The sequence below is a fragment of the Amblyraja radiata genome, chromosome 18 (genome assembly GCF_010909765.2).
Source record: "Amblyraja radiata isolate CabotCenter1 chromosome 18, sAmbRad1.1.pri, whole genome shotgun sequence".
Classification (NCBI taxonomy): domain Eukaryota; kingdom Metazoa; phylum Chordata; class Chondrichthyes; order Rajiformes; family Rajidae; genus Amblyraja; species Amblyraja radiata.
Window position 1 is genome coordinate 9279119 of NC_045973.1, and position 24094 is coordinate 9303212.

The 24094-nt window shown below is 44.5% G+C and overlaps 1 protein-coding gene across 2 annotated transcripts in view; it reads right to left on the bottom strand.

Annotated features, from left to right (window-relative positions):
- Positions 1-24094, bottom strand: part of tafa4 (TAFA chemokine like family member 4) — a 136473-nt gene that overhangs the window by 96791 nt on the left and 15588 nt on the right. Inside the window, exons 2-3 of one of the 2 annotated variants that reach the window (XM_033036676.1) lie at positions 14301-14420; positions 9500-9615 (exon numbers count right to left, since the gene is read on the bottom strand). In XM_033036676.1, coding sequence (XP_032892567.1) covers positions 9500-9614 — 115 coding nt within the window. In that variant the 5' untranslated portion in view covers position 9615; positions 14301-14420. The remainder of the gene's footprint in view (positions 1-9499; positions 9616-14300; positions 14421-24094) is intronic. The other variant, XM_033036677.1, reaches the window with a different exon arrangement.

A 24094-nucleotide genomic window follows, 5' to 3' on the forward strand; every position in this document is an offset into this window, starting at 1 on the left:
GACATGCAGCTTTGTGGGTTAATTTGCTTGGTAAAAATTGTAAATTATCCCTAATGTGTAGGATAGTACTAGTGTAGGGGTGATCACTGGTTGTCACGGACTGGGTGGGCCGAAGGGCCTGTTTCCGCGCTGTATCTATAAAGTCTAAAATAAATTCTGATTTCTATAATCTTCTTTTTTCCAGCTCTGAAAGACCACCTGTATAAAAATTGATGGATGTTTGTAATCCTCAGGTTTAGGTTATGTATTTTGCATTCCTTTGATTATACTTGAATCGCAAGTTCCAAACATCAGCTCTGAGAGTTATGGCCTGATTAGAATTCAATCCATTGACACCATTAAAATAGGCTGTTATCAGTGATACAAATCTCAGGTAGACACAAAGTAAAGGACCTGTCCCACTTGGCGATTTTATTCAGCGACTGCTGGCATCATATCAGCGTCGCCAAAAGATTTTGCACATTTCAAAATCAAGCGGCGACAAAAAAATGTTGCAACACTTGAAAAAACGCCGAGCGTCAAACGTCATCACGCCGCATCATGCCGCGAATTTTTCGGTGACCTAATACGTCAGTCAATTATGCCGGCAGCCGCCGAAAAAATCACCAAGTGGGACATGGCCTTAACTCAGCGGATGAGGCAGCATCTATAAAAGGAATGGGTGACGTTTCGGGTAGAGACCCTTCTTCAGACTGAAGAAAGGGTCTTGACCCGAAAGGTCGCTCATTCCTTCTATAGATGCTGCCTCACCCGCAGAGTTACTGCATCATTTTGTGTCTACCTTCGATTTTATCCAGCATCTGCAGTTCTTTCTCACATACAAATCTCAGGTCCACTTTTCACACAACTTCGAACATCTCCATTCATCCAAAGCCACGTAACGGAATCATAGAGTCATACCACATGGACACAAACACTGCAGCCTAACTTGTCCACACCAACAAACAAGTCAGCCCAGTTGCATAAATAAGGGACTGCAGATGTTGGGTTTACAAAAATAGACACAAAGAGCTGGATTAGAAACATCGAAACATAGAAAATAGGTGCAGGAGTAGACCATTCGGCCCTTTGGGCCAGCACCACCATTCAATAGGATCATGGCTGATCGTCCAGAATCAGTACCCCATTCCTGCTTTCTTCCCATATCCCTTGATTCCGTTAACCCTAAGAGCGGTAGTGCACTCTCTCTTGAATACGTCCAGTGAATTGGCCTCCACTGCCTTCTATGGCAGAGAATTCCACAGATTCATATCAGGTGTGTATCTGCCATACCTGCCAGGCTTCTTGCATTAATAGGCAGCTTTTAATGCTCAAAGGCCCCGACCACGGGTGAACAAGAGGAAGATGACTGAACGTTATTGCCTTCTCTCACAGTGGGAAACGTTGATTCCGCTGTGGAGGATGTTCATGTTAAATTCTATGGTGTTGTGTTCATTTTATTTTATTTGTGTGGCTGTATGTTAACTCAAATTTCACTGCACCAATTGGTGTATGTGACAATAAATGTAACTTGAACTTGAACTTGAACTTTCTGATCTGTGCTTGTGCAAAACGTGAACTCAAAATGATTTGGCTTGTAGGAAGGAACTGCAGATGCTGGTTTACACCGAAGATAGACACAAAAGGAAGGGTCTCAACAAAAGACATCACCTATTCCTTTTCTCCAGAGATGCTGTCTGACCTGCTGAGTTGCTCACAGCTTTTTGTGTCGATCTAGAAATGATATGGGGTGCACCAAAGAATCAGACACAACTCAACCAAAATCCATTCAATGTTAGCCTCTTAAAATATGTTGGTCCACAAACTAGTTGGACACAAAAAGCTGGAGTAACTCAGTATCTCTGGAGAAAAGGAATAGGTGACGTTTTGAGTCCGAAGAAGGGTCTCGGCCTGAAACGTTACCTATTCCTTGTCTCTAGAGATGCTGCCTGACCTGTTGAGTTACTCCAGCACTGTGTGTCTGTCTTCAGATTAAACCAGCATCTGCTGTTCCTTTGTATACTGGACTATCTCATAGTGGCCATTCAGATTCATGTTGGGTCCAGGGAAGTTATTGGAGGAACAGCACCTCATATTTCACTTGAGCAGCTTACATCCCAACGTTATGAACATTGACACCTCTAACTTCAAGTAGCCCTTGCTTTCCCTCTCTCTCCATCCCACCCCCTTCCCAGCTCTCCGACCAGTCTGACTGTCTCATACTATCCCTGTTTGCTTTGTTTTTGTTACTTCCCAACTAATAATGATCTATTCTACATTTTCCCTGATCTCTGTCCCCTCTGTCCTGGTTTCACACCTTACACTTCCTTATCTATGTATCTCCCTCTCTCCTGACATCAGTCTGAAGAAGGGTCTTGACCCGAAACGTCACCCATTCCTTCTCTCCAGAGAAGCTGCCTATCCCGCTGAGTTACTCCAGCATTTTGTGTCTATCTTTGGTTTAAATCAGCATCTATAGTTCCTTCCTACACATTAGTTCAGTTTAGTTTAGTTTAGTTTAGTTTAGTTTAGTTTAGTGATACATCTTTAGTTTAGAGATACAGTGTGGAAACAGGACCATCGGCCCACCAAGTCCGCGCTGACAACAATCACATATACACTAGTTCTATTCTACACACTGGGGGCAATTTTTACAGAAGCCAATTAACCTGCAAACCCGCACGTCTTTGGAGTGTGGGAGGAAACCGGAGCACCTGGAGAAAACTCACGTGGTCACAGGGAGAACGTGCAAACTCCGTACAGACAGTACCTGTAGTGAGGATCCAACCAGTAATTCAGTGGAATGATATTGATAATAAATATAGTACGGGTGAAGTCCTTGTGATTTATGATTTCATTAAATCTCACATTTCAATTAGTGCCTCCCTCTCTCACAGACAGCCTTCAATCTTATCTGTATTTACTGTTATTTACTCATCAAAACTTACATAAGAATAAATGAAAGAGTTTTTTTTTAAAATCTCTTCACCCCTGTAGATACCAAGCGGAAACAGGACCTTTGGCCCACCGAGTCCACACCCATATACTAACACTATCCTACACAATAGGGACAATTTACAATTTTATCAAAGCCAATTAACCTACAAACCTGTACGTCTTTGGAATGTGGGCGGAAACTGGAGCACCCAGAGAAAACCCATGTGGTCACAGCCAGGGAGAATGTACAAACTCCGTACAGACAGCACCCTTATGCCCTGTCCCACTTAGGAAACCTGAACGGAAACCTCTGGAGACTTTGCAGTTCCCGGAGGTTTTTGTCAGTCTTCCCTACCTGCTTCCACTACCTGCAACCTCCGGCAACCACCTGCAACCTCCGGGAACCGCACGGAAACCTTGGGTGGGGCGCAAAGTCTCCAGAGGTTTCCGTTCAGGTTTCCTAAGTGGGACAGGGGTATTAGTCAGGATCTCTGGTGCTCTAAGTCAGCAACACTACCGCTGCGCCACCATGCCGCCCTGTATGTGGTGCTACAGTTTATTCCAGAGGGTCCAATTAGGATGGAGCTGGACTGCTGAATTTGTATGGTTTTGCGGCACAAACTGGTTCGATATTCCTAATTCCCAAACACCCTGGATCAGAAAGTGAAGCATTACTACCTTGAATCTGTTCAAGTGCAAGCTAACTACTGTGAAATTCCAGACCGGTACAATGCCTCATCCTAAAGAGACACCGATGTGACCATTCGATCTCCTGCACTTCAGTTAAACGTCATGAGATCGCTTCCCTCTCAATAATTTACCCAGCACAGCTCCGCACTATCATCAGACTATGGAAGCACGAGATGACTTTGAGCTGAGCCTTGTACATCCCACACAAAGGGTCTGTGTCTGAAGGAGGGTCCTGACCTGAAACATCACCTATTCCTTTTCTCCAGAGATGTTGCCTGACCCACTGGGTTACTCCAGCTTTTTGTGTCTGCCTTCAGTTTAGTTCAGTTTAGTTTAGAGATGATGTGCGGAAACAGGCCCTTCAGCCCACCAAGTCTGCACCGACCAGCAATCCCCGCACACTAACACTATCCTACACACACTAGGGACAACTTACATTTATACTAAGCCAATAAACCTACAAACCTGTACGTCTTTGGAGTGTGGGAGGAAACCGAAGATCCTGGAGAAAACCAACGCAAGTCACGGGGAGAAGGCAGAAACTCCCTACAAGCAAGCACCCGTAGTCGGGATCGAACCCGGGTCAATGGTGCTGTAAGGCAGCAAGTATTGCTGTACCACCGTGCTGCCTGGTATTTAAACAAAAAGCAGCTGCAGTTCCTTCCTACACATCCCGCACAGACACACAGCATACAATAACTGCCCGATCATGCAGAGGCTTCTCTTAACAGATGTGGTCAGACAAGAAGCCACGATTTAGTCTGTCATCATTAAACCTGATATTTAGTGATCTTCAAGGTTAGCAACCATTTTATTTTTAAAAAATGACACCCAACATCAATTGCTAGTCTTTGTAAGATTACAAATTCAATACCTGGGAGAATAGCTAGTGGCAATTTAATTATAAACCAAAAAATCATGACCAGCTTTATAAATCTTGTTGCATTTTGTCGATTATTTTCGGATGCTTGTAAACGTTGATGTCGCTATACTGATACCTGTTCTGAAAGAGTTGCTAAGTCTGACATTGTGGCAGCGCTGAATTAATGCACATTAAAATCAAAGTGACAAGATCACTGAAGCAAACTTAATTAATGACAGTGTTCGCGCTGATGTTAATTCAGTTCCCTCATTTTAACTCCTCATGCCGCCTGAACCAAGTAGCAATCCCTGCAATCCCTGTAGGAGGGAGGGCTCTACCCTCTGCGAGGACCGGTCTCTGACTATCTAGAGATGCAACATGAAATTCTCAATCCCCAGTTCATCCCTAATAATACCTTGTGTTCGCCCTTCCCCCAATAATACAGCTCAGATTGAAACTCACCACCAAGACAATGATATTCAAGTACAGGGCGCAAGAGCAGCACGGGCGGCACGGTGGTGCAGCGGTAGAGTTGCTGCCTTACAGCGCTTACAACGCCGGAGACCCAGGGTTCGATCCCGACTCAGGCTGCTGAGTGTACGGTGTTTGTACGTTCTACCTGTGACCGCTTTGAGTTTTCTCCGAGATCTTCGGTTTCCTCCCACAATCCAAAGACGTACAGGTTTGTAGGTTAATTGGCTTGGTATAAATGTAAATTGTCCCCAGTGTGTGTAGGATAGTGTTAATGTGCGGGGATCGCTGGTCGGTGCGGACTTGTGGGCCGAAGGGCCTGTTCCCGCACTGTATCTCTAAACTAAACTAAATTAAACTAAAAGAGCACCAGTGTAATAAGAACATAGGTCAGTACAGCACAAGAACAGGACCTTCAGCCCAAAACGTCCATACCAGACAAGATGCCAAGTTAACTAATCTCCCCTGCCTGCACGTGATCCACATCCCTCTATTACTTGTATATCCATATGCTTATCCAAATGCACCTTAAATGCCACTATCTTAACTGCCTTCACCAAAATCCCAGGCAGCATGTTCCAGGCACCCACCACCCTCTGTGTAAAAAAACTTGCCCCACACATCTCCTTTAAACTTTCCCCCTCTCACCTTAAAGCTATGCCCTCTTGTCTTTGGCATTTCCACCCTGGAAGGATTAAGGTTCTGACTGTCTACCCTATCTCTGCCTCTCATAACGTTACGTATTTCTAATAGGTCTCCCCTCAGCCCCTGACGCTCCTGAGAAAGCAATTCCTGTTTTACAGTCCAATATTCTCACAAAGCAGAATAATAACAGCCAGCTTAAAATTAACTAATGATTATTATTAAGGGAGCTTTAACATTGATTAAAAACATAAAATAAATTCGACAAAAAAACAACAGTGGCAGTGAGATCACTATGAAATTTGCAAAGAGTGAAGGGGGAAAAGCAGGACTTACGTAAATTCCCAATTATGTTTAATTTCCCCCTGTGTTTTGTGTGGGAGATCTTACACATCAGGTAGCAGAGACCTTGATGAAATCTCACCCCATTTTACCATGTTTAAATTCTGTGCCACTGCCTGTTTTGGGCAGGTTTTTACGCAGGATGAAATCTCCCTTGATTTCCACGGCCCGCATACTAACGGTTTGGTTGTTATCCTCTAGGGATGAAAATTAATTCATAGACCGTGACACGCAGTCCCAGCAAACAGTTCCAGTGAGATGCAAGCAGAGACCCCTGATTAGGATGCTGGTCCTCCCCTCACAATTATCTGGAAATGTCAAAAATGGGCCAGGCATAAATATAAAGAGGAAAAGAATCTGATCTGAGACGTCCTCCAGCAGAATGCTCATTGGTCTTTTCAGAAGTGTCTCCAATAGCAAATGGTGTTGGTAATCGATGGCATTTGTAATCTTACACTGCCCTCTACTGGTTTGTGCAACTTGTTGCAAATTCACTTTCGCTCTCAACACCATTTTTCAAAACAGGCAACGGCCTTAAATTTAGATGTGAGCAGTGTATTTGAAAAGGGCACGGCTACTCAACAGTGAGAGAAGCGAACTGGTATATTTTAAGCAGGGTCTTCCATTCTTGCGTGGAACATGACAGGGCCCAATGAACAAGGATTAATGGAGGCCACCTTTGTGAGAGGTGCTGAAACCGTTAATTGCTGATTAGATTTTTACATCTCACACAAAGACAAATTGAATAGTTATGCTGAGCATCAGGCCTGCATTGACAGTTTTGAATGTGCTGCAAAATATATATATATATATATATATATATATAATAGGGGCTTTTCACCTTTCTAGTTAACTGAGAAGTTACAGATTTGATTTTACCTCATGTTTTATTCACTATCAACCTTATTAAACAGGCAAAACAGGAATAAATAATTCGAAATAACTTTTTTTTACTCAAAAGGCCTTAAGACATTGGAGCAGGATTAAGTCATTCAGCCCATCGAGTCTAATCCACCATTCAATCTAACTAATTACCAATCCTGGATAAAATAAATATTTTCTGTTCCACCTTTCTGTGCCTGTCCCACTTAGGCGACTCTTTAGGCGACTGCGAGGGACTAGTTCCAATGGAATTCACCTACGAAACCTGGCGACAACCTCAGACAGCACCTACGTCAACCTACGTCAACAAAAATTGGCGCGACTGTCGCCAAAAAATTTTCAACACGTTGAAAATCTTGCGACAGTCACCTGTGGTCGCCCAAAAAATCGCCTAAATCGCCCAAAAGATCCCTAATCGCCCATTACTGATCACTCCTTCCCAGTACATGCATCCTTTTCCAACCAGGTGTTGAAGTCACCCAGGAGGCTCCATTTTCTCTTCCTTTGGGATATAGTCCAGGATGGTTTTCAAGTTCAGAATAGATGAACTCCATAGCTTCATGTGAAGCTTTGTGAGTTGGGGCATTGGCATTGATGATCTTGGCAAAAAGGGATACAAAGTTCTGGAGTGACTCAGCGGGCCAGGCAGCATCCCTGGAGAACATGGATCAATGATGTTATAGGTTGAGACCTTTCTTCTGACTGTTCTGGTCTTGGCATTTTGGCTCGTCGTTGGAGTGAACCAGCGGGTCATAAGATGATCACCAACTCCACTAAGGGAATCACTAAGATGTTGGTCCAGCTCGTTGTTGATCATGAAGATAGCATTCCTCTTGTGATTTGCCCCTATTGAGGAAGGTGGAACCACAGCCTTATATGTAAACCGTCAATCCTGATGGATGCGTCTCACTCCGTTACTGTCAAAGTGCCTCGGTCCCGATGGACAAGGCAGCAGATGGTCTTCTGATTTGTCACTGTGAGGATCGTCCATGAGGGATCTGATATTCCGGGTGCCTAACACCCCATTGTGGAGGACAGCTGACTGGGCAGGATGATTTTTAATGTAGCGTAGGAGTTGCACGCACCACACCGAGCATGATCATGATCCAAGGGCAAGAGGGGCCGAGAGGACTGGAGACCAGACTCTGCAGCCGAGGCATGACCTTAATGCACTGAAGTCTGAATCGATCTACCTGTGATTCTGCTGCAAGCAACATGTACCTGTACCTCACTATAATACTGAACCATCCTATCACCAACTAGAGGGCAGCCCTGACCTACCATTCACCTCATTGGAGACCCTGGGACCATCCTCTCTCGGATTTTACCTTTCACTAAACATTATTCCCTTTATCCTGTATCTGTACACTGTGGACTGCTCGATTGTCATCGCGTATAGTCTTTCCACTGACTGGGTAGCACGCAACAAAAAAGCTTGGTACATGTGACAATAAAGTAACTAAAAAAAACACACAATTTGTCAGGCCAACAACCTTTGAAGGTCAAAATTAAGGATGGCAATTATCATTGGCCTTGTCAACATTAATGAATAACGTTTTTTTTAAATGTCTCTGCTCACTCTTTGTTGGGGTAATCCATAGCTAATCCCATTGCTCTGTTCTCGCTCAGTAGTCCTGTGCCCCCCAATCAATTCACTTTCTCGTTTACATGTACAATGATCTTTGCCTCAACCACTCTCAGTGGTTAGTTTAGTTTAGTGTAGTTTAGAGATACAGCGCGGAAACAGGCCCTTCGGCCCACCGAGTCCGCACCGACCAGCGATCCCCGCACATTAACACTACCCTACGCACACCGGGGACAGTTTTACATTTAATACCAAGACAATTAACCTACAAACCTGCACGTCTTTGGAGTGTGGGAGGCAACAGAAGATCTCGGAGAATACCCACGCAGGTCACGGTGAGAACGGACAAACATTGTACAGACAGCACCCGTAGTCGGGATTGAACCCAGGACCTGGGGCTCTGGTGGTGTAAGGCAGCAACTCTACCGCTGCGCTACTGTGCAACCCCCTCTGATGTAATGCACTCTGCATTTGACAACCCCCCTTCAAAGTCAGAGAACTTCCAACTTCTCTCCTCCCTACATTTATCCATGAATTATCCACTACATATACTTACTTCAGACACTTTAGCAAACCGCTTCATATTTTTAGACACCCCAATTAAATCTATAATTAGTCATTAGAGCCTCCAGTGCCAATCTTCCATTGCGTCTCATTTCTGAAACTTCCCCTCCCATTCTGGTCAACCTGATGCACTCAGTATTGTGGACGCAGACCAGCCCATCACACAAGAAGGTGCTGAAGAAGGGTCACAACCCAAAATGTCACCCATTCCTTCTATCCAGAAATGCTGGCTGTCCCACTGAGTTACCCCAGAATTTTGTGTTATATCTTTGGTGTAAACCAGCATCTGCAGCTCCTTCCTGCACATCTCACAAACCAACCTCCCTTCCATTGTTAGACACAAAAAGCTGGAGTAACTCAGCGGGACAGGCAGCATCTCTGGAGAGGAATGGGTGACATTTTGGTCTGAAGAAGGGTCTTGACCTGAAATGTCACCCATTCCTTCTCTCCAGAGATGCTGCCCGCTGAGCTACTCCGGCGTTCTGCGCCTAACCACGGGAAGCCGGGTCTGTCCCCGACTCGAGTGATCTTGCACAGTTCCTTACCTGAGTGGCCCCGGGTGTGGTGACTTGAAGCCGTCAGCGGTCGGCAGCCAAGCATTAACACAGAGGCCAGCAACAGCCAGTGAGTGAAGAGCATCGATCTCGCACAGAATCTCATCCTAACAGAGAAGAGAGACACAAGCGGGAATAAATATAAGTTGGGTCTGTGCGGGAACTAAGACTCTGCGTTTGATTCTATCAAGGGGACGCAAGATACTGCAGATGCTGAAATCTTGAGCAAAACACAAAGGGCTGGAAGAACCCAGTGAATCAGGCAGCATCTGTAGGGGGAAGAGACAGACAATGTTTCAGGTCGGCACCCATCTTCAGGCTCTGGGTAAAGTTTTACGAGTGGGGGGAGGGGGAGTAAGAGCAGACCTGCGGGATATCGAGGAGACCCTAGTGAGGGCCTCATCTATAATGGAAGAGGGGAACCCCCGTTCCCTAAAGAATGAGGACATCTGCGATGCCCTAGTATGGAAAACCTCGTCCTGAGCGCAGATGCGGCGTAGACGGAGGAATTGGGAGTAGGGGATAGAATCTTTACAAGAAGCAGGGTGGGAAGAAGTGTAGTCAAGATAGCTATGGGAGTCAGTCGGATTGTAGTAGATGTCGGTCAACAGTCTGTTTCCTGTGATGGAGACTGGCTCTGGGTTACCCGCATTTAATTGATCAATGTGAACATTAATGGGCCTGTCCCACTTAGGTGATTTTTAGGCAACTGCTGGCGAATACGACAATGGAATTCACCGGCGACAACCCCCGTTACCTGGCGACAACCTACGACAGCACATACACGTCAAGTTACGCTCATTGGCGTCAATCCCACGCTGGATTTTCAACATGTTGAACATTTTTTGGCGACAGTGGCGACCAGAAAGACGCTACAACTCTTTGGGTGTCTTTAGGAGACTACTCACGACCATACGGGCGACACCAACGGCGACCAACGGCGACCGTGTGATGACAGCCTAGCTGCCTGTAGTCGCCTAAATAATCCCCCACGTTTGTCAGGCCCATTAGTCTCAATCATGGATCATTGGGTGGATTCTTTCTCTAATATTATAGCTTTTTAATGAAAAATCAAGGGGTGAAAAACATCTAGAATATTCTTTAAGGCATAAGGAAGGAAAATGTATGCCACTATTTGCATCATTGCACACAGCGAATGCAACGCCGGAAACCCGGGTGCGATCCTGACGACGGGTGCTGTCTGTACGGAGTTTGTACGTTCTCCCCGTGACGGCGTGGGTTTTCTCCAAAATCTTCAATTTCATCCCACACTCCAAAGACGTACAGGTTCATGGGTTAATTGGTTCGGTATAAATGTAAATTGTCCCTAGTGTGTGCTGGATAGTGTTAGTGTGCGGGGATCGTTGGTCGGCGCGGACTCGGTGGGCTGAAGGGCCTGTTCTGCTTCTGCACTGTATCTCTAAACTAAATTACCACAAAGTCCAAAATCAGCAAATTCTGCACTAGTTGAGTATCAAAGGCTATAAGTCACATTGCAGCACCAATCATCATCAACCAGAGGAGCTCGGATGACCTTCATCTATGCGCATAGAATCGGGAAATGTGATAGATTAGATAGGTCCTTCTTTGTTTTAGAAAGGATTACAGATCTATTAAGTCATTAAGCATAGCCGCGGCTGCAGAGATAAGCTCTATTATATTTGAAGAATGCGTTTACTAATGGTGAAAGGTGCTGAGGTTGTGCTGGCCGAGAACGAGACTTCCTCTGTTCGTCATGCAAGGTACATAACAACTGTATTTCAGGTGAAATTGTAAATCCATCCTGAAAGAACTCATTTATAATCCTGCTTCAAATACCCAACAGTGAAAACCTTTACAAATGGATTTCTGATGGTGAGCAGAGCGATTCTTAACATCTGCTTCCAAAGTAATGGGTTTTCAGAAAAATTACGGAACAAAAATGTTCTGAGTTGATTCTGGTCTCTCTGGAAAATGTGTGCGCTGCGGTGCAATTAAACTCAGCTGAATCAAGAGCAGACACTCCCGAGGTGGTGGTTCATCCCACTTTGTAACAAGCAGTTAGACAGGTACATGGGATAGGACAGGTTTGGAGGGATATGGGCCAAATGTGGGCAGGTGGGACTAGTGTAGCTGAGATTTGTTGGCCGGTGTGGGCAAGTTGGGCCGAAGGGCCTGTTTCCACGCTGCATGTCTCTATAACTCTGTGACACTGCCAACGTCTTCTGTGCAATCAATGCTGAGCATGGAAAGATTTGCAGTTATAAAAGGAAGTACTAATGAAATACTTTTGAAGTGAAACCACTGTTGTCACATGGGAAACACAACAGCCAATTTGCAGACTGCAAGCCTGCACAAACAGCGTTACAATCATCATCTGATTATTGACTGATTATTCCCCCCCCCCCCCCCCATGCAATCATGGCCGATCTATCTCTCCCTCGCAGCCCAATTCTCCTGCCTTCTCCCCATAACCCCTGACACCCATACTAATCAGGAATCCATCTATCTCTGACTTAAAGTTCATCTTCCACCTTCAGACTTACCTTTTGTTACTCAGTAATCCTTTTACAACCTTCCTTTATCCTGCATTGTCACCCTTTTAGATGGTCATGTCAGAATTGAAGGTCATGACAAAGAATGACCCAGCGTGGAGGGGCAGCTGAGAACAGAGAGACCCAGTGTGGGGCGCTGCCGTGAACAAAGAGGGGAAAAGAAAGAGGCTCTATTGGATACTGTTGGATACTATGTGGAATATTTTTATAATTTTGTCATCGCCCTATACATGGCGACTCTTTGCATACTTGTTTTTTTATTTTTAGTTTTTAGAGATACAGCACGGCAACAGGCCCTTCAGCCCACCAGGTCCGCGCCGACCAGCAATCCCCACACCCACTAGGGACATTTGAGGAAGGACATTCTTGCTATTGAGGGAGTGCAGCGTAGGTTTACAAGGTTAATTCCCGGGATGGCGGGACTGTCATATGCTGACAGAATGGAGCAGCTGGGCTTGTACACTCTGGAGTTTAGAAGGATGAGAAGGTATCTAATTGAAACATACAAGATTGTTAAGGGCTTAGACACGCTAGAGGCAGGAAACATGTTCCTGATGTTGCGGGCGTCCAGAACCAGGGGCCACATATTAAGAATAAGGAGTAAGCCATTTAGAACGGAGACGAGGAAACACTTTTTCTCACAGAGAGTGGTGAGTCTGTGGAATTCTCTGCCTCAGAGGGCAGTGGAGGCAGGTTCTCTGGATGCTTTCAAGAGAGAGCTAGATAGGGCTCTTAAATCGGGGTACTGATTGGGGATGATCAGCCATAATCACATTGAATGGCGGTGCTGGATCGAAGGGCCAAATGGCCTACTCCTGCACCTATTGTCTATTTTTTATATTTACCAAGCCAAATAACCTACCAACCTGTACGTCTTTGGAATGTGGGAGGAAACCGAAGATCTGGGGAGAAAACCCACGCTGGTCACGGGGAGAACGTACAAACTCTGTACAGACAGTACCCGTAGTGGGGATCGAACCCGGGTCTCCGTGGCTGCATTCGCTGTAAGGCAGCAACTCTACCGCTGCGCCACCGTGACTTGTGATGTATGCAGAACAAAGAACACGTGACAATAAAGTATCCATCAATCAATCATCTCACCAACCTTCTTCCCAGCACTGACATCCCTTGTTCCCTTCACTACTCCCCATCCTGACATGCTGCTGAACCTCAAGTGACAAGACCTGGAGCCGTAATGAACAACAACGACCGTGTAGAGTGGAGAAGTGTGTACATGTGTAACTCCAACCCCTGCACTAAACTTGCATTCACAACCAGATTCTGCAACTTTTCTCAAGGATTGAGGGAAAATCCTAACATTTTGTAGCAGTTTCTGCCACTTTATAACGACACATTTTCTGAACATATTTGTACCCAGGGTTATAACTTGTATACTATTGCTATAAGACCTAGTAGTCTAGTTCAGTTTAGTTTCTTTATTGTCACGTGTACTGAGGTACAGTGAAAAGCTTTAGTTGCATGCTAATCAGTCAGCAGAAAGGCAATACATTTGATTTCAATCGAGCCATTCACAGTGCACAGATACATGATAAAGGGAATAATTTGAATACCATTTAGTACAAGATAAAGCCGGTAAAGTCTGATCAAAGACAGTCCGAGGGTCTCCAATGAGGTAGATAGTAGATAATAACCACATGCAATAAGATCTATAGGCGGGACTCTTAATAGAAACAAGGAACTGGTTTACCAAGGAAAGACACAAATGCTGGAGGCAGGTCAGGCAGCACACTGGAGAATGTGGATAGGTGACATTTCAGGTCAGGACCCTTCTTCACTCAGGAATGTTTCGTAGTTATATGAGATTTATTGAGGTTTTATTAGTTTTTCTAAACATTAGTGTTGAACTTCCCTCTGATTTTATATGCTAGCATTTATTGTCTATAAAGAAACACCATTCTCATCTATATATAATTGTTTGCCTATCTTTTGTTTTGCTTGTCCATTATATGTCCAGATCGTGTTCAATATAACGTTTTATTTGAAAGTAAGGGAAATATTTAAACAATTATTTAACACTTTTAAAACAATACTATCGCAACGTTTAACAATACTATCGCAACGGAGAGGACAGGTTTAGAGGGATATGGGCCAAACGCAGGCATGTAGGACTAGTGCAGATGGGACATGTTGGTCGGCATGGGCAAGTTGGGCCGAAGAGCCTGTTTCCATTCTGTATGACTCCATGACTCAATAACATTTCAAGTAATATGTAAACACAAAATCTTCACATGTTTTACCTTGTTGATTATATTCAGTTACACGTCAGTTTCAGCATAGCGCTCATGAATCCAAATTGCCTGCCGCTGTACATGGGATACATTCCTGTGCACCTCTGCTCAGCCTCTCTTCATTGGAAGCTGTCAATGAAAATTAGATGTATTTTAGATCTCCTCTTGGTGTCCAGCATTGCTGGAATCATCGAAATATTCATGGGGAAGTCACAAAGCAAAGACAGTTTGTCACTAAAGGGGCTGTTCCACTTGGGCGACCTAATTGGCGAGTTTAGAAGAGTTTAGGAGAGATTGAAAAAATGTCATGTTGAAGACCTCCTTCGACTATGTTGAAGACTAGCTATGACTAGCTACGACTAGCTATGACTAACTTTGGGAAAATTGGACACCAAATAGTGGAGAGTGAAGACGACCTCCTTCGACCTCCCTTCAACCGCCCTTCGACTATGATGAAGACTATCTACGACTACCTTCGACTACCCTTGATTACCTGACTACCCTCGATTACCTACGACTAAAATGCCGACTAAATCTATGAGTAAAAAAAAAATCCATTTTTTTCCATGGGGACCTTTTTTTACTCGCAGGCATTTTTCAACATGTCGAAAAATATGCCGCGACCTAGCTGAGGCCTCGAGTACACGGGGACTACTCTTGAGCATGAAGGAGAGTTACAAAGACCTCCTACAACCTCGTGTCGACCATGCTGCGAGTATGAGTCGAGGGCAAACTCGCCAGAACTCGCGGATTAGGTCGCCTAAGTGGGACAGCCCCTTTAGGATAATACTTTATTGTCACGTGTACCTAGGTACAGTGAAATTATTTGCTTTTGCACACAAAATAAACGAAAGAATCGCCACAAAGACGCTGACAACGTTACAAAAAGTACTCATCCTGAGAACATAGATCGGTGCCTTTTTTATCCGACACCCTTCTTCAGACTGCAATTCTCAAAGGACTCCCTTCAGAATGAGGAGGCAAACTTCTTCAAAGTGAGCATACAGATGTTTGGTTTGCAGGTTGATTGGCCTCTGTAAATTGCCTTGCAGTGTGTAGAGAATGGATGCAAAGTAGAATACCCTGGCACTAGTGCAGAAGTAGTAACAGTAAAAGTCTTCAAACTGAAGAAGGGTCCCGACCTGAAACAAAAACTGGTCACCTATCCATTTTCTCCAGAGATTCTGCCTGACCCGCTGAGTTACTCCAGCACTTTGTATTTATTGCACCGAATATTCCGTTCAATTTGAGGAAATGAAGGACTTTACAGACATCGAATGGCTTAAATCCTACCATCAAATACCTTTGATAATTGTCTCGTGGTACAAATGAAAGGAAAACTGACTTCAAACAAGCCCTGTTTTTGACAACATGTTGCCAACATTGCTCATTGTAGGATCTTTGGAGACTGAAAAATATTGCAGAAATGGCATGACGGAAATAGTATTGAAATTGCATTATGTTATTCATTTGCGTCGTTTTAATGTAAGGGTTAAACAGACGATGTTGGCCAAAATGGCGTTGTCAGCTGAACCACTTTTCAAACCCTGCTTTGGAAAACAACTAGATCTTTTGGAAGGTACACAAAAGGCTGGAGAAACTCAGCGGGTATAGCAGCATCTATGGAGCGAACGAAATAGGCAGCATTTCGGGCCGAAACCCTTCTTCAGACTGATAGGGGGCTGCTTAGGCTAACTGGAAGGGACCAGCAAATCATGGGGCCACCTGCCAGGTCACGAAGATAAGCTTTGCTTTCCAAGAGACATCCAAGACCAGCTTGGCATCTGATCAGATGGTTCAATGTTTCGAGACATTATTGTCTTGTGTACCAGCTACAGCAAAATACATTCTTTGTATACGGATCACAAGACTATTCCCCGTACACGAGCACAATCGCCCATGTTAGTGCAATATACACAGAGCAGCCCAACGTGTCCATATGCAAGAGGCGCGCCTTAGTCAGGGGGGGGGGGGGCTTTGTGGCACATCGGTAGAGTTGCTGCCTTCCCCGCCGGAGACCTGGGTTCGATCCTGACTTACGGGTGCTGTCTCCACGGAGTTTGTACGTTCTCCAAGATCTTTGGTTTCCTCCCACACTCCAAAGAGGTGTGTGTGTGTAGAATTGTCCCTAGTGTGTGTAAGATAGTGTTAGTGTGCAGGGATCTCGGTGGGCCGAAGGGCATGTTTTCACGCAGTACCTCTAAAATTAAACTCACTCCATTATGGTACAAAGGAGGACATCTAGTTTGACACATAGTCACCTGTTGTTCTTGGAGATAAAAGTTATTATATAAGTGCATGCTTCCACCATCAGAGCAGACCTTCACCAGAGGGGGACAGATTGATTCAATTCAGATTCAGATTCAATTCAGATTTTACCAGATCAGAATGGGTTTCTTGCTGTGGCAGTTTGAACTTCCATTAGGAGATCATTAGAAAATCTAAAGTACATCTAAAATATATATGTTTCTCCCATCCTGATCATGAATGTGTGCCATTAATTCTAACTTATGGCATCTATTGTTAGTATATGATTAAGAACCAGCAAGAAGTTTAACAAACTGCTTTGGACGTTAGACTTCAGACTTTAGAGATACAGCGTGGGAACAAGCCCTTCTGCCCACCAAATCCACGCTGCCCACCGATCACCCCGTACACTAGCACTATCCTACGCTCAAGTATTGTTTTGCGGACGGCGGCACCGGGAGCCCGCGGGTCCCTGGAGGGAGACCGCTTTTCAGGGCTTCCGCAGCGGCGACTTTTCCCGCCCGAGTTGCGGGGTTGAAGAGCTCCTCGAGCGGGGCCTTACATCATCGCCCCGTGCGGCTTGGAATGGCTGCGGGTCTCTGCGAGCGCGCGCCGGGGGCTCTAACATCAAGAACCCGGTGTGCGACCTTGCATCACCCGGCGTGGCTTTAATGGCCGCGGGACAATTCGCCATCGCCCGCCGGGGGCTTTGACTTTGACTCTGACATCGGGGGGGGGGAGTGCAGTGGAGAGATAAGTTTTTTTGGCCTTCCATCACAGCAATGTGATGGATGTTTATGTAAATTATGTTGTGTCTTGGGTCTATTTGTTTGTAATGTATGGCTGCAGAAACGACATTTCGTTTGGACCTCAAGGGGTCCAAATGACAATAAATTGAATTGTATTGTATTGTATTGTATTGTATTGTATTGTAAGGGACAATTTACAATTTACAATTTACAGGAGCCAATTAACCTCCAAGCCTGTATGTCTTTGGAGTGTGGGAGGAAACCGGAGCACCCGGAGAAAACCCACGCAGGTCACAGGGAGAACGTACAAACTCCGTACATACAGCACGATAGGATGGAACCCGGGTCTCTGGCGCTATAAGGCAGCACCTCCTCCGCTGTGCCCCAATCTCTATCTGCGGCCTAACTCCCAAATATATTTACATTCAGTCATCTTCATCTCTGATAAATGTAGACAGCATTCATCTCTCTGCACACCGCCCTCACACTCTTCAATTTTCTCCATTCAACCTTTTACCAAAAAATGTCACAGTGTCTCATGCCCCCACATGTCCGATTCATGTCGAATCATGTCTGATTCAATAGTAATTAGAACCAGGGTGGATTCTAAATCAAACTCAAAGGGAAAAAAGAGCAATTTCCTTGCATTTACGTGTAAATTAACTTTGTGATGCTTTCCCTATAAGTAAATGAGTTCACAAGTAGTTGGAGCAGAATTAGGCCATTCGGCCCATCAAGTGTACTCACCATTCAATCATGGCTAATCTATCTTCACTTCTTAACCCCATTCTCCTGCCTTCTCCCCATCACCTCTGACACCCGTACAAGTCAAGAATCTACCTACCTCTGCCTTAAAAATATCCACTGACAATTTTAAGGCAGAGGTACTGTAGGTAGATTCTCAATTAGATCTGTGCTTTGCATAACGTCTCTCACCCTCATTTCCTCCAATTCCAGTGAATCTGTTTCCCTGAGGAACTCCACACGCAGACACTGAGCCTGACAAATTGGAAACAGAGGGGAAGATAGACGTTGTAGAGGTTCAGTCTGGTCAGAGGCCTGGCAGAGTGTGTTGTGGTGTTTAATGAGAGAGACACCTACACTGGTGATTGTCCAGGTCGGCTTATGTGCCTTGTATGTGTGTTAGAGTCATAGAGTCATAGAGTGATAAAGCATGCAAACAGGCCCTTCGGCCCAACTTGCCCACACCGGCCAACGTCCCAGCTACACTAGTCTCAGCTGCCTAAGTTTGGTCCATATCCCTCCAAACCTGAACTACCCATGCACCTGTCTACCAGTTTCTTAAATGTTGGGATAGTCCCAGCCTCAACTACCTCCTCTGGCAGCTCGTTTGGCTGTATAAGGCCATTACATTAGTTAGCTCATGTCTTCTTACTCCATTTGGTTTCACCTTCCCCTGCCCCTTAAAGTGGATTACAAAGTATTCAATAGTTAAAATATAACAAAAAGAACTGCAGATGCTGGTTTGAGCCAATGATAGCCACAAAAATGCTGGAGTAACTCAGCGGGTCATGCAGCATCTATGGACGGTGATGATACTTAGGATAATGATCAGTCTGAAAAGTCTATTTCCTTTGCTCCATAGATGCTACTACACCCGCTGTGTGAAAAAGTTACCCCTCAGATTCCTATTAGATATTTTCCCCTTCACCTTAAACCTAAGTCCTCTGGTCTATTCCTCTTATGTTCATTGAAGTTCTACGCACACAGGTGGGAAAAAGAGGTTTGTATCTGTAAAGTTTCCAATCAGGTTTGAGGGCCCACCACAGCACAGAGTCTGCCTCATTGAAGGTACACAACAACCTGCTTCTCGCCATTGACTCCGGCGACTGTGCAATCCTGCTCCTTCTCGACCTCAGCGCAGCGTTTGACACAGTGGACCACACCATCCTAATCGACCGCCTCCGGTACGGGGTTGGTGTAGATGGCACTGCCCTGAGCTGGTTCGTTTCCTACCTCAAAAATAGGTTTCTCTACCAACATAGGCAACTCTTTCTCTTCCCCAGCTAGCCTTTTCTGTGGGGTGCCACAAGGCTCCATCCTAGGCCCCATCCTCTTCTCTCTGTACATGCTCCCCCTCGACCAAGTCATTCAAAGGCACGGCATTTCTTTCCACTGTTATGCAGATGACACACAGCTCTATCTCCCCCTGAAACCCAACAACCGGTCCCATTTAATCAGCCTCATGCACAGCCTCGAGGACATAAAATGTTGGATGGCCCAGAACATCCTCCAACCTAAACGAGAGCAAGTCTGAGGTCATCCTACTTGGCCCCTCCAAGTCCAGCAAAACGATAACAGGCAACCCTGGAAGCCTAACCTCCTTACTCAAACCACATGTCAAAACCCTTGGCGTGATATTTGACTCCACATTAAAGTTTGACAAGCAAGTCAACTCTGTGGTAAAAGCTAGTTTCTTCCAGCTTCATACCATAGATAAAATTAAACCATTCCTCCAATTCGACGACCTTGACAAAAATCATCCATGCATTCATCTCCTCCGGCCTTGATTACTGCAACTCCCTATACACTGGCATCAGCCAATCATCCCTGTCCCACCAGCAATTGGTTCAAAACGCCGCAGCGAGACTTCTGACAGGTACCCGTAAAAGAGACCACATCACCCCGAATCTGGCCTCTCTCCACTGGCTCCCAGTACGGTACAGAATCAACTTCAAGCTCCTCTTATTCGTATACAAAGCCCTTAATGGACTTGCCCCCCGCCCCCCATATCAAAAATCTCCCAACCCACCATTCTACCTCCAGGTCCCTCAGGTCGGTCGACTTGGGGCTACTGACTATCCCGCGGTCTAGGTTCCGCGGTTAAGCTCAGGGGTGACCATGCTTTTGCAGTTGCAGCACCTACACTGTGGAACAGCTTCCCTCTCCTCATCAGAACTGCCCAAAAGTGGGATAGCATACAACTAGAGCGAAGCGTGATCAATGGTCGGCACGGACCTGATGGGCTGAAGGGTCTGTTTCCTAAACGATAATGTTTCATTATTATTGTTTAATGTTTTCTGTATCATTCCTAACTGTCACTGTATGTCATGTTGTCTTTTGCGGGCGGAGCACCAAGGCAAATTCCTTGTATGTGAATACTTGGCCATAAACGTATTCATTCATTCACGCTGTATCTTTCCATCAATCAACTCACTTGCTCATGGATAAAATAATCCATCTTCAAATGGGGACAGGATTCTCATTAAACCCTCACCTGAAGTAATTTTGCCCAATTCATTGATTGGGAAGTAAAGTTATCACAGGGGAAAATATTTTGTGCAATATAAAGAAAAGAGTCAATGACAAAGGAGAAACGATAATACATGAAAACCTTATTGATGGCAAATAATAAAATGACGGGAGATTCTGAGATCATAATGTAAATGGCAGACTGAATGCACAGTAAGATTAATTTCATTTTAATGATATGCTTTCACTTGTTAATCCATTAGTGAGCCTGTTCCAATGATGCTTGGAGTTCTGCCAACACAAACAGTTTTCCTGTTCCTGATTACAGAAACAATAAATGAATGTCTGAGCAAATGTTTCCCTTAACCAAAATCTCAATCAACATTGGGTCCATTATCAGACATCCACGTGACAACTGTATAACAGCGTTGGACGGTTATCAGGCGACTGAACCATCCTAGCGACAACTAGAGAGCAGTCCTGAGCTACTACCTACTTCATTAGAGACCCTCAGACTATCTTTGATCGGGCTTTACTGGAAATTATCATGCACTAAACGCTATTCACGTTATTCTGTTTATCGTGTATTTGTGGATGGCTCAGTTGTAATCATGCATTGTCTTTCCGCCGACTGGTTAGCACGCAACAAAAGCATCTCGGATGAACTAAACTAAAGTCTGAAGAAGGGTTTCGGCCCGAAACATTGCCTATTTCCTTCGCTCCATAGATGCTGCTGCACCCGCTGAGTTTCTCCAGCTTTTTTGTGTACCTTAAACTAAAGTTACGTTTAGTTTAGTTTAGCTTTCGTTCAGTTTAGAGATATAGCGCATGAACTGGCCCTACTGATGGTGAGGTGCTGAGCTAAGACCAAAGATGCTCAAAAGCTACTGCAGAAAGTTTTTATTATATTCCCTGTCACTGTTGACACTCTAATCCTAAAAGCTCCATTAACAAGTAAGCAATCAGCCATCTCTATAATGTTCTCCCTCTGTATATGACACTGGCCATGAAAGTGCATCAGTCAAGCCCCTCAAGAGAAATTCCTAAAGCAATTCCTCTCCAACCATTTAATTTTTTATTTTGGCTTAGCTGGGCTAAATAATTTATTAGATGCTTAAAATTTGAGTTGTTTATTCTTTCCAAGTCAATGCTTAGTATTGCAATGCCATTAAGTTAATAGTTTGCATTAATGAGGTTGCTGGACTTCAGATATTCACAATTCACAAGCACTCAATACCAGAACTTCCAGTGTGCGTTTAAATATTTGTAAATTTTTTTAAAGGCAGGCTTCACACCAAAGAAACGGAATATATTGATTAAAGGAACTGCAGACGCTGGTTTACAAAAAAGGATGCTAAAGTGCTGGAGTAACTCAGCGGGTCAGGCGGCATCTCTGGAGAACATGGATGGGTGACATTTTGGGTCGGGACCCTTATTCAGTCTGAAGAAGGGTCTCGACCTGAAATGTCACCTATCCATGTTCCCCATAGATTCTGCCTGACCTGCTGAGTTATTCCTCCACCTTGTTTCTTTTTTTATACAAAATTATAATCATTAATATATAAGATGGTTTAGGGGAATTATTTTGCATCGTGGTTGTATTGTGGATGCCAGCTAACACGTTACGTTCTATTTTTTTTATGTCCCAATTTTAAATTTAAAGTTGGATTTATGTAACAATATGACAAAATCAATTTGCCTTCTCCGCAGCTCTCTGGTGTAAAAATATCTGCGTTCAAACTGTAACAGAGTACAGAGAAACTTAAGGAAGGAAGTACAGAATCACTTTAACATCAGATCACTTGTTCTTGCAATCCCTATGTAATTCAAATCTTATTTTTGAATTGATGTCTGAAGTTGTTATTCTGAAGGCAATTGTGACAGACCACAGGTAGACAGAGATAGCACAGGTACTATCACAGCATTTAAGAGACATTTGGACAGGTACATGGAAAGGATAGGTTATAGGTTTTAGAGAAGATGTCTCGATTGTAGCTTAGATATTTAACAAATTCCAAACATTAATTTATATTTTCTTCACCTGCTGTGCAACACAAGGACTTTTTTTTTCAGAATCACTGCATACGTTTCACAGATTAAACACAGGCAACAAAGAGATGATACAAAGGCTCCAGGTTCCAAGAAGAGTGCGAGTTACATTAAATAAAATGCATCTCTACACCTGATTCTGGCATTTCACCCAAAACACGATGAACAGGAAAATTAGACACTTTGGACTAAATACCCCACTGCCTCATGCTGCCTTGGCAAGGCCAGCAGCAAATTCAAGGACGAGTCACACCCTGGCCTCTCCCTCTTCTCCCCTCTCCCATCAGGCAAGAGACCTTCATATTCAGGGACTGTTTCTTCCCAGCTGTTATCAGGCAACTAAACCATCCTATCACCAACTGGAGAGCGGTCTTGACCTCCCATCTACCTCATTGGAGACCCTCAGACTATCTTTGATCAGACTTTACTGGACTTTATCTTACACTAAATGGTATTCACGTTATTACCTCCAACACGTAACTGTACACTGTGGACGGCTTGATTGTAATCATGCATTGTCTTCCCGCTGACTGGTTAGCACGCAACAAATGTTTTTCACTGTACCTCAGTACACGTGACAATAAACTAAACACAACATAAACTAAACTCAAGTACTCGCTTGTGAGTTTTGCTTCCTGGTGCATGCAAGAGAATGCAGAACCTGTCTTAGAATGCCATGGTTTCAGCAGCTACACCTATTCATCACACAATGCTTTATTTTTGATCTTCTTGTCGAGTCCACACAAGATTAGAAGTTGTTCAGCCAGAGCTGAACACACTTCTCGGCATCTGCACACAATGGTGTCTGTCTTCTCGCTTCTTGTGCTTCTTGTGCGTGGTGGTGGAAAGATTGGTGGAAACAGGGCCGCGACGTGAACGCTCTTTCCTTTACCCCTTTAAATCTCGATATGTCCCACTTTTAAAGCTTTTTAATACAGTTTTTGTTAACTTTTGTAACGGTTTGACAAAGTCAGTGTGTCGTCATTCACAGCAGCAAATTTGTATTTAGTTTAGTTGACTTAGTTTATAGACAGGTACATGGATAGGACAGGTTTGGAGGGATATGCATCAAAAATGTAGGTAGGTTCGACTAGTGTGGATGGGACATGTTGGCCGGTGTGGGCAAGTTGGGCCGAAGGGCCTGTTTCCACACAGTATCACTCTATGACTCTACTTCAGAGATACAGCATGGAAACAGGTCCTTTCACCCACAAGGTGCACACCGACCATCGATCACACATTCGCACTAGTTCCAGGCTACTTCACCTTCACATACACTCCCTTACACTCTAATGCCATTTTTTATACAGATTGCCTACAAACCTGTACATCTTTAGGTTGTGGATGGAAACCAGAGCACCAGGAGGAAACCTATGTGGTCCCAGGGAGACGGTGCAAACTCCACGTGACTGCACCCGGAACTAGGATTGAAACTGAGTCAACTGCGCTGTGAGGCAGCAGCTCTACAACTGTGCTACTGTACTGCCATAATGTCTCCTGCCATTTGCCATATTAAATGAAAGGTTACAATTATGAAAAGAGAGT